Consider the following 20676-nt stretch of genomic DNA (forward strand, 5'->3'; position numbering starts at 1 on the left):
AATGTTAAATATTAAATTTAAATCAACATCAACAGGGATTTCAGTATATTTTAAAGCCCTTTATTTTGACCAAGTTCACGACTACATAGAAATGAAATGATCAAGATCTTGAAAACCGAATGATAGAAAACATGATGAAAACAAGGTTACACCAAGATTTAAGTTAATCATCTAGAGGCAAGGCACAATCTTGGTCTTGGTCAAACTCTGTCTGTTCAGGTCTGTTCAGGTCTGTTCATCGTCTCCACAAAAGGAGTAAAAAATATCATGCTGATAGTTAAACAAAAAGCTTAACGGTTGACACAATACAACCCCTTAATGATCACAAAACAGGTTTTTGGACATGATTATAATACTATACATCAGCTACAACTTTCTTATCAACTGCAGAATCGGAGCAAAGTACTGTTTCTATCGTGATTTATTATAAACATTTAAAGAAATGAGTATGTAAATATACCTATTGGAAACTGGGAGCCACTGGGTCCTTCTTTGCTTAAAGTATATGAAATGGTGGAACTCAAGTCACTGTAAAATGTCCATTATGAGCCATATGTTATGTTATATTGTGTTATGTCACATGTTTGTCCTCCTATGCCACCTCATGCCACATTGTGTTGTGTCACATTTGGTAAAATTCATTATAACTTACAATATTCAGCACAACAAGCTCAGCTGGAGTCTTTATGAGTTGACTAAATAGGAGGACATGTCTGGGAAAAGGAAAGTCAGACATGATATTATGCACATACAGTACAAAGATTGTGGTCATATATGCACAGAGACTGTACACATCAATACACAGATAGAAACATATCCCACACTCTCCCACACTCACGCACACTTACATACACACACCCCGTCATACATTCTTTGGAGATCTGGTGTCATATTTTGGTCTTGACTTTAGAGTGAGTCGACACCATGCTGAGTGCTGAACTCCTGGAAATCCTCAGGGATGGTGTCTGTGGAAGAGAAACGTTTGGTATCGTGAGACAAGCTCAAAGTTGTCTTAAACGTAGTGAGGCTAAACTAATCTTATTTACAGTTGTAGTCTTGTTTATGCATCGAGATGAAATCTGATAGTGTACCACTTTCCAGAAGTCAGAAAGGTCATGAAGGAAGATATGTATTAAAAATAAGAACAATAAAAAAAAACAAGCTTGCTAAGAAACATAGAAACATAAGTCTTTCCTCACCATTGCAACGGTATTTCAGATTAGACCAGATGATGTTTTCTTGAGAGAAGCAGAACACGCCAAGTCGTCCTCCCCTCATGGTTGTGTCAATGGTCACACCAGAGTCGGCCACCAGCTCAGTTCCCTCATAAAAGCGAGCCCTAAACAAAACACAAGAAGGGATTTTGGCATCTCTGTTGGGAGGCTTACTACCCTCTTTACACATCTTTTAAGACAAAAGAGAAACAAGTAAGGAGATTCAGCATGAGGGGATGATTTGGACTGCAAGGCTTGCATGGTGCTAAGGTTCAACTGAAATCACATTTATTCATCCCTCTTTGCTGACAAAAATAATGTTTTTTTAAATTTATTGTTAATAGTTTTGTATTAGAATGAAGAATAAATATCAGAAATGGAGGGCTGGCTGGAGGGGTTTGTCAGAGGCTTGTTTGATTTACATTAGCTGGCAGACTAACACAGTACAGAATGGAGACGAAGTAAACAAACCACTGCGGCTACAAGTCAGACAGTGTGTTGCTAACAGGGATTTTAAAGTGCAAAGACCAAACCAGCATCTAATGGTCTGAATTGACATTTGCAGGTATGTTCACATGCTGTTTAATGTACTGCAGCTGAGCAGCTTATTATCTGTCTAGCCTGCTAACTGACGTTAGTGGTGCACTTTTCCCCGGTGAATGTTTGGCAGCACGTTCAACAAGCTAAGGTGCAGGACAAGATGTGTGTTCATGTTTGTAAGTTAAATTAGAAGGAGACTTTAGCACTTTAGCTAATGTGAGTTGTTATTAAGAGTCTTTTGCTCTTGTGTTGTGTAGCAGGATGCTATCAGGCTTAGTGTGACTGTCTGCTTTGCCTACGATCGAAGGCCACGTTATACACAATTTAATTTCAGTTTGACTTAAATATCTAAACAAATATCTAAAACATGCTTTGTCGTACCTGATGTATCCAACCTGTGGGCGGTGCTGCAGGTACCAACGGTAGGACACCTTGTCCTTCCAGCCAACATTTCTTGGATCCTTCCACAACAGACGCACCTGGTCGGTGGTGTCTCCGGTGTGCCACAATGAGTTTCTCAAATGCTCCCCGGGGCCTGATCTCGACTTCACAGCCTGACGAACAGAGACAGAGAGACACAGCGGAGTGAGGAGGGATATGGAAGCAGGCGCAAAAGAGAAAGCCTGAATGTGGAAAATATGTTTAGGGATAAAAATAGGATGAATCTGCTCCTGGGGATTTGTGACATGACTTGTTGATGTTTTCACCTTAAGCTGGATGCCGGGCTCAGCCACAGCTCTGAACGGTGTTGCCTGCCAGTAGGTCTGTTCAGTCTGCTTCCACATCACCACATAGAAGGAGGATGAATCCTGGTAGCCAAAGATGAAGCCGGCGTAGTCGTCGTCAGTCACTGTATTCACGTGAAACGTCCCCTCAAAGTCCACACCACTGAAAGCCGTGTAACCTGACCAACAGAAAGCATATGTTATTTGTGTTTAGATTTTTTTTGGAGAACACTGTGTATTTAGTGATTGATATTCAACTCAGAGAGGAAATACAGTGCGTCTTACCAACAGCAAGTCCTGGGTCACTATTCATGGTCTGAACAATTTCCATTCCCTGTGTGCAAAAGAGAGAATAGTTAATAGTTTTGGTTCTAATAAAATGACTTTTGCATACACTGTACATTTAGTTTTCAACTATACATTAACTTGAAGTTGCTGTTTCAGCACTCAATAATCTCACCTGGTTCAAAACAACCCAGTTGGGGTCAATCTGAGCATCGCCCTCAGGGTCCAGCACAACTGTTTGATAGGCCCTGAAGTCAGTCAAGGTAACCTCAGCGTTCTCGGGGCAGTTGTCAATCCTGTCGATCACTTTGTCCTGATCAAAGTCAGACTCACACACATCTCCAACTCCATCATCTGAGGGACAAGAAAGGGGGATTAAAGCCAGTTTAGATTAAAGCACAAAAGGCAATAGATCATTATTTCATGATCAAGGTACAAGTGCAGACACTTGATTAAGTGTTTATCTCGTTTCACTCCTTTTAAATTCAGCGCGTTTCCTGCTTTGCCATAATGAGGCGATTTTATCTTCAAAAATGTTAAAACGGCCTGCCTCTAAAATAAACTGATGTCCTTGTCCAGAAACTGCAGAGCTGCAGGGCATGATTATAAAACATCCTAAATATGCTGCTGAATGGTAAATAATGTCTTTATTAAAGGGCCATTCACACTTTAGCAAAAGAACAAGACTGTATGTTGCTTTTGTATTATTTTGACAGACTTATATTTACGTTCACTCTGGTCTGCACCCTGCTGTGTTTTTTTTTTCAGAATTAAAAACTGTTATGAGGCATTTTCCATAGTCTTTCCAGGACATTAAATGGTTTTACGCCGCTCTACTGAGTTTGTATCTTGAAATACGCCATGTGAAGTTCCAAATCTGTCTGATGACGAGGTTTATTTAATGGAGGGACATAAATGACTGAGTTTTCTTTCCATATTGGTGTCATAATAGATTATAGACTGTAGATGCACAGCAACTACCACTGACTGCACATTAATTTGGTGCTACTCGCTTAATTTGGCAAATGTGTTAATGTCTCACCCAACGTGGGCATCATGATGATTTTCCTTTGCAAGCTTTAAAACAGGTAAACAAACCTTTTGACCAACCTGTTGACCATGTACAGGGAAAATGACAATTTCTTTATCATGGTACCAGAAGGACAAGTAGAGATGTACATTCTTTGGACACAGTTGATCATATAACTCTAAGAAACATCTCTGGGACACCCTGAAGATCTCACTGTGCTCTACATCACTGAACTCCCAGACAGCCAACTAAAACTGCCCTGGCCCACTCGATTTGAATTGACACTCTGCTCTCATTGACTGCAGAGCCAATTTTCACTCAAGTAATGTCACCATGAGTCACAAAATTGCTAAATGGGTGCAGGCACAAAAAATTGTGCTTTTACCTGCCAAACAATTGCCACTTAATCTGCTTAAGGTTGCTTTGCTTGATCTGTGTGGGCGTGAAATTGGGGCCCAAAATTGCTCGTAAAGGTCAGTGAGACAGTTCAGGGTGTATATGGATGTTAAAATGAAATTATGGACATTTATCTCTGAGCATGAGGCTGGTTTTCAGTCAAAGATATCAGCAATATTTTTTAAACTATACATGTCAGTTACAGTACATTACAGTGAACTGATTTCATTGTGAAAGTATGAAAGTGCTGTGTATTTAGGACTGATACTCACTGTTGTCATCAGTCTGGTCAGGGTTTGGTACCAGCCGGCAGTTATCTGGTCCTGGTGGCATTGTATCTGGGATTCCATCATTGTCATCGTCATCATCACACTCGTCACCCTGCCCGTCTTTGTCAGTGTCCAGCTGGGAGCTATTGATTACGAATGGGCAATTATCCTTGGTATCCTGGTGACCATCACCATCGCTACAGGGGAAGTAACACAAGCACATGACGTAAACAAAAGCGACTAGAAGTAGTAGAAACCTCATGTCTGATATCTACAAGAACACAACACAGAGACTGTATCAGTATTATTACCTGTCTTGGTTTGTGTCACAGGAGTCTCCGACCAGGTCATTATCAACATCAGACTGAAACAAGAGCACAGAGTTCACTAAAAAACATCTTCCAACACATCTATCTATGTATCTATCTATCTATCTATCTATCTATCTATCTATCTATCTATCTATCTATCTATCTCTGGCTGACCTGGTTTGGGTTGGGGATGTCGGGGCAGCTGTCGCAGGCGTCTCCCACTCCGTCTCCATCCCGGTCCAGCTGGTCTTTGTTCTTGACACGCTGGCAGTTGTCCAGGAAGTTCTTCAGGCCTGTTCGCCAGTCACCCAGAGGAGACAGTTAGTGTTTTATTTAGCTATCAGACCCACTTCTGCCTCCTTTTCAACAGTGGATATACATAATTGTCATGTATTTTGTATCCAGAGGTGATTTCTATTGAAATTTACATTTCATATTAAGCCAATATATTACATAATACAATGTATAACAACGTATAACAAAATTACATCCATTTTAAGATCAACTGAATCATTTCATAGCATGTTGTTTGTAATTTCACCACTTGGATGCACTGTTGCACTGGCTATGAGGGTGAACACCAGTTTGAGTTCAGATGCTATTTTTTATTCATCACAGGGAGGCATCATAAATACATAAAGGTCAAGCAGCAGCGATAGAGGAAAAACTATCTTCTGTCCAGTGGGGATTTTTTGAGGTGTAATCATACTGGTGAATGATCAAAGCTTGTGTTCACTCTGGAGTCAGACTGCTTTTGGAATTGGCTTTTCTCTTTTTGTTGGCAATGCTGTTTCTCATGCCTCAGCTGGCTCATAACAATGTCTACAACATGATTTAGAGAGAGACTGTAAAACCTGACTACATGAGCATGATTCTTGCATAATATCCTGGAGGAAATGTGAAGGAGAGAGCAGAGTAATAAGTCATAACAGTGAGTGCCTTCAGTGATGCTGGTTATATAACATGAGCATCAGTGTTAGTGATGTAATTCCTGTCCATACCATCTCCATCCATGTCGTCATCACAGGCGTCTCCTTTGCCGTCGCTGTCAGTGTCCCTCTGGTCAGGGTTCTCCACCATGCGGCAGTTATCACAGGCATCGCCGTGGCTGTCCTTATCACTGTTCTTCTGGTCCACGTTGGGCTTTAACCAGCAGTTGTCCTGAGACACACAGAGAGCAAAAAGGTCTCATTCACAGCATGTACATTTTTATCAGTGTACAGGCTTTTGTGTGTGTGTGTTTGGTTATCCATGAAAATGTGTGTCTTGCCAAAAACTTTCATGTGGGATGTTAGTAGGTGATTGTGCACGAGGAGTATGTGCCTCTGTGTGCTTTAGAGCCGAAATGATAAGTTGATAACTCCATTAGTCTACCAACTGGAAACTATTTTGAAAACTGTTTAAAGTAATAGTTCAACATTTTGGGAAATATGCTTATTTGCTCTCTTGCCAAGAGTTAGATGATAACATTGATACCACTGTCATGTCTCAACGTTAAATATGAAACTAAAGCCAGCAGATGGTTAGCTTAGCTTAGCTTAATGTAAAGACTGGAAACGGGGGAACAGCTAGCCTGGGCCTGTATGTCTAAAAGTAACAAGAGCTGTCTACTAGCAATTCTAAAGCTCCATAATTAACATTTTATATCTTTTTTGAAGCATGCAAAAACCCCAGTGTTTAAACAACATGTTGTGGTTTCACGGGTGTTGTGTGCAGGACTATTTCTCATCCGGGTGCAGTGACTTTTACAAATTGTCATTGGTACACTTGGATTTTTGTGCTGATTAAACAAATTAGATAAAACATGTTAATTAATGAGCCTCAGAGGTGCTGGTAGACAGATTTTTAACCTTTGGATAGGCCAGCTGTTTCCCTCAGTCTTTATGCTAAGCTAAGCTAACCAGCTTCATGTTTAGCATACAAACATGGAATCAATCTTCTAATCGAACTCTTAGAGAGGAAGCAAGTTTCCAAAAATGTCAAATTATTCCTCTTAGTCAAGCAAGAATGTCTACAACATTTTCTGGTTACAGCTTCTTCATTGTGATGATGTGATGCTTTTCTTTGTCTTATATGCTTGTAATTGAATGTCTTTGGGTTTTAGACTGTTGGTTGGACAAAACAAACAATTTGAAGATATCACCTTGGGCTTAAGGGGAATTGTGGTGGCATTTTTCACTGTTCTCTGACTAGACAAAAAAAGTAACTAAGAGATTCAAGATGGATTCAAGAAAGAAATCAACATATGAATGAATGAAAATAATCGTTAATTGCACCCCAAAATGCTTGCATGCATTCATTTTCCACCAACCTGCTCATTTGGAATACCATCACCATCTGCATCGTCATCACAGGCGTCTCCATAGCCATCCTTGTCGGCATCCTCTTGACCGGAGTTAGGAACGAACATGCAATTATCCTGTGAAGGGATATTAGAGTAAAAGAATTAAAAAAGACCTGCCTATCCCAGCAAAGTTGCAGTTGTTGACAATTTGTGCCTTTGTTACCTTTCTACAGTTCAGATCCTTGCACTTGAGCTTCTCATCTGGGTATCCGTCAATGTCAGTATCCTTCCCGCACAGGTATCCGTTACCAGCCCAGCCAATTCCACACTGAGAAGACAAATTAAAGTCCACAGGAGCTCAGACAGCATGTATGTGGAGTTATATACAGTATGTGTGCACAAAGTATATGACATGGTGTTAGTAGTGTGAAATCCTACCTGACAAAAGACTGATCCGTCTCTCTCGACAATGCACTGGGCATTGATATCACAGGGGTTGGTCAAGCTGTTTGTACAGCTGATCTCTGGCTTACATCCCTTCACCTGATCTCCTGTGAAGCCTGACTTACAGCTGCCACAGTTGTAAGAGCCCTGTGGAGGAATGAAGACATCTGGTTTCTTTGTGTCGGCAATTGGAAAGCCACACAAATGAAAAAATAGTCCCACATGAGCCATGTGTGTAGTGGTCAGATAACATTTTACAGCAATCTTACCACAGAGTTGTGACAAACTGAGTTTGCGGTGCAGCCTCCGTTGTCGGGTCCTTCGCATTCGTCAATGTCATCACAGACCTGAATTTTTTGATATGAGTCTAATGTTAGATGTGAAATTCTCCAGAATTTGTTTTTATGACAACATCCCTTCTTGCCTTGTCTTCAGATGTCATTTTTACAATAATTACTGCATAAAATGCACAATGAAGAGGCTATAATACCCCAAGAGCTAAAGCTTGCGATATGTTTAATCTCTTGTAGCACTCTTTATAATTGTGTTTTATGTCTTTGTAATTAAAATTGTCTTTGTTGTAAATACCATGCATCCAGTTTCTATTCTATTCTCATTTTGTTTTTGTGTCCTCCATATTTTATCCACTCTTTTACCTGTTTGTTGTTCTGGGCAAACAAAACACCCACACCCTCCACTGGCAGGCCGGTGTAGCCCAGAGGACAGGCCTCACAGCGGAAGCCTGGGGCCGTGTTCACACACTTCACTCCAGGGAAGCAGGGGTTAAACTGGCACTGCAGAAAGGAGGACATGAGCTGTGTTGAAGCTGCAAAATGTATGTGGCTCTCACAGGGCTTCTCCCCAAAAGCTTTTTAGGTTTGATGACAATTTTGCTCATGCAAAAAAGCGAATGCTGAAGGGGCCGGTCCTTAGAAGAGAGGTCACTACAAACACGAAAAGACAGGCAAACACACACACACACACACACACACATCCTTGTACTTCTATCCTTATGAGAACCTCCGTCAAGTCATGCCTTAACTTTAAATTAAATTCCTGAACTTTTACCTTCCCTGCTTGGTTCCTAAACCTCACGATGCCATTTTAGCTTCTGTTTAGCGCTTTCGTGTTCCTGTTTGATGATCCCATTGTCAGATTTCTAAGGTTTCTAAGTGGTGAACTCCTCTAATTTCTAATAAACCTTTTGGGGCCTTGAAAAACCCTGTTCTGATGTATTCAAATTATTTTAATTCCCATGTCACCTCACTAAGAACTCAGTCCTCAGCTTGGAGAAACAAAACTCTAGACACTAGTCCAATTAGGACTTTTTTACATATACAGATTTTAACATTATATGTATACATGTATACAGTATTGTAACTGGTTTGATTCTTAGTTGCAGACATTTGTTGCATGTCACACAACTCCCCCCAACACATTTCTTGTCACATCTCTGCTGAGATTATTTTTAATAAAGGCATAATGTCCCCAAATACTTTTAAAAGACCATTCAAAATGACTAATGCTAACTGCAGGCCCTGTTTACTGGTTTGTGTATTCAACAGCAGTGTTGCGGTGTGGAAATATACAAATTATGTCAAGAGCCTCAGGCCCACACTTCTTCTCTCATAGAAATTCAACAAAATATGACTTTTTGCACATTACTCAGGGTCTCATTACATGGTTGTTTATCTTCTTTTCAGCATGAAATTGGGGAGATGGACAAAACTTTGGCTGTTGGTCCTTCACTGCCACATTGCTGATTAATAAGCATGTTAATTGCTATATGGGACATAAGATAAGTAGAATACAGTGAAGCTACACCTCTGTCACACACCATTGTATATTCTACTTTTAGAACTGATTTTAAAGTCCTTTTACTTGACTATAAAGCCTCACATAACATGGCACCTTCACATATCAGCTACTGCCTTTCATTTTATGCTCTAACAAGGACTCTCAGATCTTTCACTGCCTTTCTTTTAGAAGTTCCTAAGGTGTCCCACAAGACATATAGTGAGGCTGTTTTCTGTTTTTATGGCACTCCCCTTGAATCTTAGAACAGCAACCTCCTTTGGAAATTTTAAAAAGAGATTAAAGACCTAGCTTTTTGATTTGGCTTTTATTTTGGGGTAACTTTTTGACTTTGTTGGCATCACTTTTCATGCTTTATTGTATTGTGATCAAACTTTTTTACCCATTGTTATTGGGTTTGTTGTTTTTTTTAATTCATTTTAGTTTTTGGCCTAACTTTGTTTTTGATCTTGTTTTGTAAAGCACTTGAACTACATCTTGGACTTGGACTACATCTTTGAATGAAAGGTCCAATACAAATAAAGTTATTATTATTTTTCAATGGCATCAAGGTCCATGCTATGGTTCAAGGATGCATCATTTCAGTTTAAACTGGAGTTAAGGGGTGGATTTAAAAACTCTGTTAGTTCACATGTTCTACATCTGGATCCAAAACCAGATGTTTCTATGTTGTCAACTGGGAATATATAAAGTACATATGATTTTTTGTCTAGCTAGACCAACTTAACTTTGACATAACTATAATTTTAACTATTAACCCAAGTTCTAGCCTTAAAATGAAAGCACTGACTTTGTATAAATGTCCCAAGTCTGTTGATCTTGAAGTCACTGATTCTCATAAGCATAGAAGAGTACAGTAACCTTACCTCATCCACATCATCACAGCTGAAACCGTCTCCAGTGTATCCATCAGGACAGGGTCCACACTCAACACCATCCACTGTCTCTATACACATATCGTCACGGAAACAGACACCTGGGGCACACTTTGGTTTCTCCACCTCAGTTCCACCGAGACCTTTAAACGACAGAAGAACGTTTTTATTTGTTACACTATCCAAAAGTAGTCATTAAGCATTATATTCACTGGTGAGTGGCATGACTGTTGTTGGTGATTATCTTACCACAGGCCTGACACTCTGAGATGGTGTTTCTGAGAAATGAGGTCTCTTTGACCTGCAAAGGGTCAAACATAAAATACGTTTGTATGAAGTCAGGCAAGCTGTTGGGGAGGTCAGGGGTGAGGAAGCAGGAATTAAGTGGCCTCACCTGCTGAATGAGGACGTCTTTCAGGTCATTTATCACCTTCGTTAACTCCAGCATTTGATTGGACAGCTGTTTCGTGTTGACCCCTAAGAGAAAGGAACTGTTATTTAGCAGAGGTGGGGGATTTTCTGAGCCAGCTCTCAACTCACTCTAACAAACATTGACTATTGTTTTCCTACCACTGTGATTGTTTTCCTGGGAAACATTTGGCCGTCTCCTTGGACATTTACATCAACTGAAAAGATTCTTACCCAGAGTTTGAACGGAGTCTCTTTGTTGGAAATGGCAGTCTTGTAATGAGGCAACATTCTCAAAGGAGTCACCGACCACCAGCTTGAGCTCGTCTAAACTCTCCTGTAAGAATAAAACAGGTCAAAGTAACAACTAAGCCAACTGTAAGCCTCCAGATCCATTATTGGGACAGAAACATCTTCATCATTGTATGGAAATACTGTAAGTGATGGATCACCTGGTCTTTGGCTTGCATGGTCTTTAGCTCCACCATACCATAGCCTGCTGGCAAGCCCTGGAACACAGCAGGGAGATCCCTGATCGTCTCCACCAGTCTGCAGTCCAGATGCAGCTCAACCCCTCCTGGCCCCTGCTGCTGCAGTCCCCTCAGGTGGAACAACAGTCGGTGTATTTGGCCGTCCGCCAGCACCAGATTGTTGAAGGTTACTGAGCTCATCCTCTTGTCACTCCGCAGGTAGCGTAACACAGCTATGGGAGGACAGGACGAAGGGAGAGAAGAAGCCGGGATTGCCAAACAGAGATAATGGAGGAAGAGATGAGAAAGGGTTTCGGGAAGTATTTAAAGGGTTAGTTCAGCCAAATTACAAAAACATAGTTTCCAACTGACCCATAGAGGCATTAAGCCATTCAGATAGTTTTGGTTTTATTTTGTCAGGTACCCAAATACAATGGTGGTTTAATGGGATTTTATTATTTATGATCACAGCGTTGAATAATGACATTTTAAAAATTCAACAGCAACTCCTCTTTCCAGGAACAACATCAGACAGACACAGCGACCTCATTGTGATGTTTTTTATTAGAAACTACTTAACAAAGAAACTGTTGACAGGGTTTTCAGTGGATAATCCAAAGTAAGAGGGACTTTAAATCTGAGAAGATGTTTTGCTGTCAAGTTTTTCTGTTAAAAGTATTTTTTATTAAAGCTCTGTTAGTATTCACAAAGTTTGGGACAGTTTTATGCTTCAATTTTCCGTGAAGCCAGCACAGCCAAACATAGGGAGCGCACCAGCTGACAAAACAAACAGAAAATCCAAAGAAAAGTACAGAGATGTTAAGAAAGACATAAAAAACGCACTACCCTTCCAATTGTCATTCTAGACTAGTCCTCTAAAAACTTTCTGATAAAGGATAAGAATTTCCTTCAGAACTTGTATGGACTTCTTGAAACGCAATGATATGGAGCCACATTATTTCTAAAGTCCTGAAGTTTCTCCTGTAGCACATACTTGATTCTTTCAAAGTCAAGGGTATCAAACAAATCATTTAGTCAATACTGCACTGAAGGTAGATCTGATGTTTTCCAATGTTGTAGTAAAAGTTACTTGCTGTTGAAGTTTTTAAATGTATGTTTTCAAAGCTGTGAGCACCAAAAACTAAAATCCATTCTATTGTATTGATGTGGATAGAGACTTTTTCAGAGGCAGATATCTCAAAATTAAACTACAACTATCTGCATGGCTAGATACCACTAGTAACTGTGGTCAGTGATTGATCACTGAAAGAGAGAAAGAGAAAATACTGATCAACAACAAATGTTTGTACTTAGGTTGTGATGGAAATACATGGAACTCACTGTGAAGCTTTTTAAGCTTTTCATCTTAGCTCAACATCAAAGCAATATATTTAATTCTTATTTCAAACTGATATTTTTTTCTGGCCACTTGGGGGCAGCATAACAAGCAGTAAACACAGCATTCACATATTATCACCTTATAATGTTATTATGGCAAAGTGTTAGCAAACAATAGCTTATTTACACATAGAGCAGACAACATTACATGCATTTGTAGTCATGTTTCTGCCATCTGACAAATCCAGGTTAAATGTTCTCTCTCTTTTCAGGTCTGTTTTGGTCTGCACCAAGTTCTGAGGAAAATATCTGACTCTTAAGCTTTTAAATACTTCACTATGTTCACAAGCCAGTTGCTAATTTTGTCTGTCTGATGTTTGGTGTTGGGCAGTAGGTTTATCTGAATTTTTGTTAAAAACAGCTGCCTTTTCCAGCTGGAAACAGGGTTGCAGAATGTGTTGAGGGTGAACTAAACATTAAATTTGCAGGCTGTAACTAACCTGGACTGCAGAATTGGGTGATTTTTTTTTTCTCCCTTTCAGTTTACACATAGTCATTTAACCCATTAGTAATATAAAAATGATTGATTAGTGCAGCTTTAAACTGTAACAGAGCCTCTTTCATACCTCTGTTGAGCTTCCCCATCACAGTGAACTCAAAGTATTTGCTGTTGTCCCTCGGGTTATACAGGCCAAACACAGTCGTTCCGGTCTTGGGCTGCAGCTTGAAGGTGGTTAGGATGAAAGCCTCGTTCACCCCTTGCTCAGCCAGACCCCCCTGCAGCAGGTCTGGCAGGCAATCGGGCGAGGTGAGCAGATCATAGACTGTTGACAGGGATGGGAAAGAGAGAAGCGGTAAGGCACAGGGGTAATAGATGATGAGGTATGAATATTAACAACATGCAGCTGCACTCAGATCCCAGAGTAAATACATCCTGAGTCGATGAGAAGATGATGATGATGATGTTGACCCAGTGTTTGTTGCTCTTGTGAGACCCTGTGTCAATCAGTTAACACATACTTGTCAGGCAGAGCTGGCTCAGAGTAATCACAAGGGTGTGGATTTTGAAGCAAATCAAGATATATACTGTGACTATTAGATATAAGGTGTTAATTGCGTTAGATCCCTAACAAAGCTATTCATCTGATAAAATCTACATTAGCTCTCATTTTCAGTCACAATTAATTCATTGTTGTCACAGGCAGAGGTATGACAGGATTTAGACTGAGGAGTGAAATGCCAGAGAGAGGCTGTATACTTGTGCTTATGGTTTGAGTGTTCCTTTAATAAAGTGACTTGGGAGCTGGGCAGGCCACTGGAGGATGTGCAGTGAATCTCTAGTCCACCATCTGCACACATCATGAATACATAAGTACCCTAAAAGCAGTCTGCAAGGCCCACTGTCGTGAGGGAGCAAAATTGCTCCCAAATGCTCCCAGAGATTGGCCATTGTCAGCCAAGAATGCAAAGTATGATCCCCGGAGATCTCTCCTTCTTTCTTTTATCTCTCTCCTCTGGTCCCTTGTGTTTTCATCCGGCACATGGTGTACTTCAGCACAACACGGGAGCTTTAAAAACGTGTGTAGTTAAATATGACTAAGCCACTGAAAATGCCTGGTTATATAGTGTTGTCAAAATCACTTTCACCAAACAATGAGATGCCTTTGATTTGTGGTCTTTTATGTTTAAAATCATCAGTCATCAACCTGGAGCGTGTTACACAAACAGATCTGTTTTTTTACTCAGCATGACTTAGTATTGGTCCATTAAATTAACAAAAGGAGAAAAATGAACAAAAACAACAAGAGAAGAAGTGAATCTCAATGCATGCTTTTTGTTTTAGGGTTAACACAAAAAAAACCCAAAAAAAAGCACGCACATGCACACTTATTCAAAAGCACACAGTCCCACTGTTCATAAGTCTTCTGGACAGGGGGTTTTGTGGGGGTCAGGGTCATCTTACAGCAGAGATTCTGAGAAAGTGCCTCATTTCACCCACTGATTAACCTCAGATTTCAAGCTTCATAAAACTAGTTTAGCTGAAAGCCATAAAGTAATCCAGTGTCTTGTCCTCTCCTTAACACCAGCATAAACATTTATCATGGTTATAGATCTCTGTAAAGCATACAAATGGTCGGCATTCTTCATTTTAATGTTTTACAAATACTTCACATTTGGGGGTTTGCATGTAGAAAGCTGTGATTTATTTTAGTTTCATATGGTTTTAGTCAACCACCACTGGTGATGAAGGAATTACATCATCAACTTCGGCATGTAGATAACATAAACAGTGACCTCGCTAACAAGAACATAGATCCAGTAAAGATGTAATATTTCGTGATGTATAATGGAGTAATAATGATGATATTGTGCTCTCGGTTGCAGTTTAGTGATGTGCTCTGTCCCTGTGCAGAGAGTGCTTGTTCCCAGAGTTGAAAGGGAGTTTCGAATTCCAGTAATCTCAGCTCCCAGTGAAGCCATCCTTGAGACATTAATATTGATCAATAACCCATACAAAACTAGAATGGCTGTTTTGTGCTACTAAAATCATACTTACTGCAGCTTTAAATTGGTCACACACCCTTTGAACACAGTGAATTCCAGTCATGCAGACAATGAGCCATTTCCGAGGGAAATGATAGATGATGAACTCCATTAATCTGGACTTTTTTTTTTTACACATAACATCAGGCAGCTATTGCCAAAAGATTGCAGGAATTAATGGGCGCATGAAAGGTACACCATCAATCACCAGAGTGATTTGTAAGAAGCTGATAAACTATAAATATTTCTACATGTCGTCTGCAGCTCAGTTTTGCGAGTGACCTTGAACAAAATTGTGTGTGACTGTGTATGTGTGACTTGAAGTTCAATATTGCGCCCAGATCACGTCTGATTATTCCCATGTGTGTGACCTAACTGGGACTTTGTTTAAATTAATACGAGCCAGAAAGCCGAACCTCCTCAGCTGAAGTAATCAAGCAGATCCGGCTGGATAGATGTAAAAAGCAGGGTGACTACTGACTACTTTACTTCAACTGAAAGTTGGTAAGCTACTTCTACTTTTATACTGTATTATTGCCTGATTCTTGTCACAAACACAAAAAAATTATTCCACTAGCCTATCTCTTTTTACAACTGACAGGGATATTTAGCATTTTATTCGTATCTCGGTGAGTATCACATACCAAGTCTAATCCTTTGTGTTCCTTGGGTCTGCATATTATATTCCCTTTCACAGAGTCTGCTTTATCCATTATGCATTGGACTCATACATAGTGTGTTAAAATACCCAGTGGTGGAGCCATTAAATCTTTTTTGACAGATAATGAAAATTGAGCTCTACATCACAGGCAGGATGTCAGAAAAATACAGCCTTCAAATAAAATCAGACTTTTTTTGTGTGTGTGTGTGTGTGTACCTGTATGTGTGTATATATATGTGTGTGTGTGTGTGTCTTAAAATTTAAACAGAAAACCTGAAAAGGTGCTTTTTATTTCTTGAATTCTTGTTATCCCCAGCAGCAGCAGCCATAGCTGTTGCAATCAGTTATTGACACATTGTATGAAAATTACAATGAAATTTAAATAACTGATATGAAAATTTAAATTAAAACAATTCAGATTACTCACCCAAAGCCTGGGCTTCCACGTGTAAGCACAGTTTTACTAGCAGCTGCAAGGCCAGAATCAGGGCTGTCCACAAACCCATCTTGTCCTTCCAACTGGTCCCAGATCAGAACTTTCTCTGTAGTGACTTCTTTGTATGTGACACAGTGGCAGTTTCCAGTATGTCTGCTCCTGCTGTGAATAGTGCGTTTGTGTCCTTGCCTCCTTTTTGAATCAGGAGTGAGACAAGGCTGTCATGTTAAACCTAATAGGAGCTTCTAAAGAGTGAGTGTGTGTGTGTGTGTGTGTGTGTGTGTCTGAACTGGTGTGTTGTGTGTGAATGTGAAGAGAGGATTGCAGGAGTCTTACTGAGGGAGGAGCATCAGGGCCCAAACCTGCTTTTAAAACCTTCCTCAGACGGCCCCATGCAGAGAAGGAGTGACCTGGAGAAACTCTATTGCATTGGCTCCTGCTGTCTGCTACCAATTCCCGCAGGCTCTTACACAAATGTACTGTACATGAGCAGCCTCTAATCCAGTCCAGTCACTCATGTTTGGCCACTTAAATCATCTTTCAACCCAAACTGAACCAAAATATTTTTACACTCTTGAGTTCATGCTTGCGGTGAATCTCCCACCTGCAGCATTAAAGGCTAAGGCTGACGATTTCCTATGTTTTTCTTATTGTCAACAAATCTCATGTGCAGAGACAAACCAACAATGAATTGATCTACTTAATAGTATTGTGTTTGTATCCAGAGCCTGACATGTCTTATTCCGCTGTGCTGTAGATCTCTGTTGTTGCCCAAAAACTATTAAAAACATGTCACTGTAGCTTTGGATGATATGTTACTTCACCCCGAAGAGTGTGGGCACTTGAAATGCCTCCAAACACTACCAGTGATCTCGTTTTCAGTCTCTGGAGAGTAGTTCCTTGTACAGCAGATGCAAATGTGCTTCGCTAGCTTGTTGTGCTACATAATACAACCTCTTGATTTTACACTAAAGTTATTTGCAATGTACAAAATCAAGAGGTTATGATATGTAGCAAGGCACTGTATATGGACCCGTGTTCCTGCACATGTGCAGTGGCATCCAGTGTTGGGGAGTAACTAATTACATGTAACGGAGTTATGTAATTAAAATACAAAATGATTGTAATTGTAATCTGTTACAGTTACTGAGAAACTTACTAATCAAAATGTTGGTGATAACAAAAGGGTTACATCCGAATATATTCTTTTCAGTAAAAAGCTTCAAAAAGCTCATCATTCTGTTGCTTCGCATCTTTTCACCATGCAGGAATGTCTTTTTTTTGGCATATTTCTGGACAACATAGGTCAGCAAAGCCGTTGGAACAAATTTGAGTGCAACACCATCAAGGGTGGGATGACTTTCAAGTAGCTGTCTCTGTGTCTAGACAGGCTCCATTCATTTGGCAGTGTGCTCTCAAATTTTGAGTGGTGTTTCTGATTGGTTCTCTTGTTTAAATTTGCACCGCCTCTCATCTGCCAATCAAATCAATACACAGCTCTAAGCAACCTGAGTTTGCCATGCCTGCGACCAGCCGACCGTGTCAAGGTGGGTTGCCATGTTGTCAAACAAGAATGTCTTTAGTGCTGGAAATTCAACAATATTTTCCATCTGAAATCAGAAAAGGGCTCGAACATTACTGTTCAGTGTAAAATTTGTTAACTGTGGTAAAAATGCTGGCAACATCAAAATGCTCAATGTCAAACCTGAGGACATCTACAGGTAAGTTAATGTAACTGCAGTCACAGTTTAAAACGTTTTTTAGAAAAGTGTAATCAAACTAGTAATCTGTAACCTATTACAGTTCAGAAGTAACCTTCCCTTACATGGAACTACTCTCCGGAGACTGCTGTTATTCATTTTTGGAGCTGTTTTTAAACAAAATACTGTGGCCATAATCTTCATGATGAAGGAACGTGAGACCCAGTGCAACAATGTGGCTCATTGACGTGTTCTTAATAGGTTTTGGACAACAACAGAGGTCTACAGCACAGGCTTTGGGTACACACAGAATACTTGTAAGTAGATGAGTTCATTGTTGGTTTGTCTCTGCACATGAGATTTGTTGACAATAAAAAAAATATAGAAAATTACCAGCCATATCCTTTAAGACTTTTGCTATATTGTTTTTAATAGTTTCACACTCTGTAAGAAACACAGGGAGATTCTTTCACTTTCCTTCCAGGAATCAGATGTGACACCTTTTCCCATGTGCCCTTGCTCCCCCCCCCTCCATCCCCAGGCAAAATCAGGAAATGAGTGCTCTGGAGCCCACGTCTTAACAAGCCGTGTTAACCGGCCAGCAGAGCTTCAGACAGGCTGGCTCACACGGCCTCCAGGTCGTCAGAATGTCTGGCACTAAGCGACTTGCCACATTTGGCAGGGATGAAGAGGCTCAGGTCTTAATGATATTTGTTTTTCCCTCTTTCGTTGCCTTTTGCATCTTATTCCATGGATGAGTAACAACCATTGAGCACATAAATGTACTGAATCAGTATTAATGATGTTGGAATCCGTTACTAAGATTCTCAGTGGTTGCAAGATCACACTTAAAAGGATAAACACTAGTATCTATAGCAACAAACGGCAGCAAATGAGTCATAGTTTCCATACATCTCCCACAGGTGTTCCTTGTGGTTAGTCTGTATACTGCTGCTCTGGTCTTTTGGTGTGTACTGATATGGACTCAGTGACAGGACACCCGGAGTTTTATCTGCCCTCTGATTGGTTTTCAGAATGATCCTTCACAGGCGTTTGGGTCTTGGATCAGAGAAAGCCCCACAGACCTCCATGCATGGTCTCCAGCTGCGGCTACCAGGAGCCCAACAGACCAGACCACATCAGTCTGCTGGAGAACCGGGGCTGAGTCACATCATGGTGTGGTTGATGAGGTCAGGCAGCGAACGCTGCAGCTGGTTTGGAGATATAACCAAACCCCAAATGTGTCTGACACCATATCCTGACTATTTTTATTCATGATACGATGATTCATGATATGACAAAATCCTCTGACTCTGATATTCACACTTGTGATTCTAATTGTTTTCATATGGTTTGCCGGTAACAGACTCTAAAGATTATCGCATTGCTGTAACCACAATGACAACGAAATGTCTTGTGTTACCAATGAGTAATACGCAGCTGATCTGAAATAGAGGACTGTTTGTGCTCCCAGAAGAGATCTGACAGTTACCATTTTTCAAAACTTTTGAACTGAAAAGAAAACAAGACAAACTGGTCAGAAACAACAATGATTAAAGGTTTATAACAAGAAGCATGTGCTAGATCAATAACAAAACAAAGGAAAGATGTTTGATCATCCAAAAGAGAGGAAAAAAGAAACACACATGACCAACAAATATTGTATTAATCTTACTTATTCTCATCAAATCCACCCAGAGGAAATTTATTCTTCTATACGATTAACTTTTTTGTGTATCCTCCTTCTTGTAGAGGTTCAGGATTCTTGCCTTAACTCATTACTCAAACACATTTTTTGATCAAGTCATATGTTTCTTGTTATTCTTCTTCTGGTACGTTATTGTAGGATCCTTTATTGAGCTCAACGGATTTATTTTTCAAGAGTAAGCTGTGCAGAAATGTTTACATGACTTACTTATGGACTGCATCAGCTTGACAGTAGTAATTATTTCTACTTTTATCAGACCTGGCGAGAAGCTATTTTGTTAGAAATTATAACAGTTTGAAAAGCAAATTCTCTATTGCAACCATTTAACTTATTTGCTACACATAAATATATACCTTTGCACATCAATATGTCATTTTCTGGCATAACTGAAAAGGACTTGCTAATGTGGACTGTGTGGGAAAACTGTTTTTTGTCAAAGAAATTACAGTACGTCATAATTATAATAATTACATTCACCACATAAAGGTTCCCATTCACAAGAAATTCTGTCATGAAACAACTTACATCAGTAGTCTCGTGTTTGAGGGATGGACACAGACTTACACAACATCGCGAAACCACAGCTGGAAGTGACTATAAGTCTCCTTGCTCCTGCGCTGAGTGCTTATTACACTGTGGGATGTAGTGTCTTACAAGTTCCGCACTGTCTTACCTGATGAAGTTATGCAACAGCAGCCAGTCAGCAAGTCAGAGGGGTCTAATCCAACACCTCATTAAATCTGCAACATCTATGAAAACCTTACCCTTGTCCAGTGGAAGGGACTCACTCCAAAACCAAAATTACAGTATTAAATTGCCTGAACTTTCAGTATTAGACAGACTGTGATGCTGAACCCAAGGCAAAGGCTTAATAAATGGACCCACATCCTGCAGCATATTTAGACTGCAAACTCTTGAGCCAAATTGGTATGTCATGGTGGATAAAGCTGTTGAGTTTCCCGGAATCGCCTGACATAGCATAGAGGGCATGAATACAAATTACACATCAAATGTTATAGATACAAAATTAATCAAAAAACTCATTCTGAGCTAATGTGGAGCATTTTTAGAAATGAGGCACCGCTTATTACAGTTGTAGATTTATTCAGTCTTTGGCCTTGAGGTACTCAATCTAAACTCGATGCAACATATTTGTTTAAGTTGAATATGAAATAAGCTATTATTCTTTTGTATATTAAAAGATCAAAAATAGGATTTTTCAA

At 40.0% G+C, this 20676-nt stretch overlaps 1 protein-coding gene across 1 annotated transcript; it reads right to left on the reverse strand.

Moving 5' to 3' along the window:
* Positions 1-44: 44 nt before the first annotated feature.
* Positions 45-16384, reverse strand: thbs4b (thrombospondin 4b). The gene is made up of 22 exons (XM_067574385.1): positions 16037-16384; positions 13031-13228; positions 11049-11299; positions 10831-10933; positions 10583-10665; positions 10438-10489; positions 10180-10331; positions 8155-8292; positions 7768-7845; positions 7493-7645; positions 7278-7382; positions 7082-7189; positions 5772-5931; positions 4945-5063; positions 4771-4823; positions 4463-4656; positions 2940-3118; positions 2765-2813; positions 2462-2658; positions 2136-2308; positions 1200-1339; positions 45-965 (listed from the first exon to the last, which is right to left on the reverse strand). Exons 1-22 carry the CDS (start codon positions 16113-16115, stop codon positions 907-909), a joined length of 2823 nt encoding a protein of 940 aa, XP_067430486.1. The 5' UTR covers positions 16116-16384; the 3' UTR covers positions 45-906.
* Positions 16385-20676: the final 4292 nt, after the last annotated feature.

Source organism: Thunnus thynnus, chromosome 19 (genome assembly GCF_963924715.1).
Source record: "Thunnus thynnus chromosome 19, fThuThy2.1, whole genome shotgun sequence".
Lineage (NCBI taxonomy): Eukaryota > Metazoa > Chordata > Actinopteri > Scombriformes > Scombridae > Thunnus > Thunnus thynnus.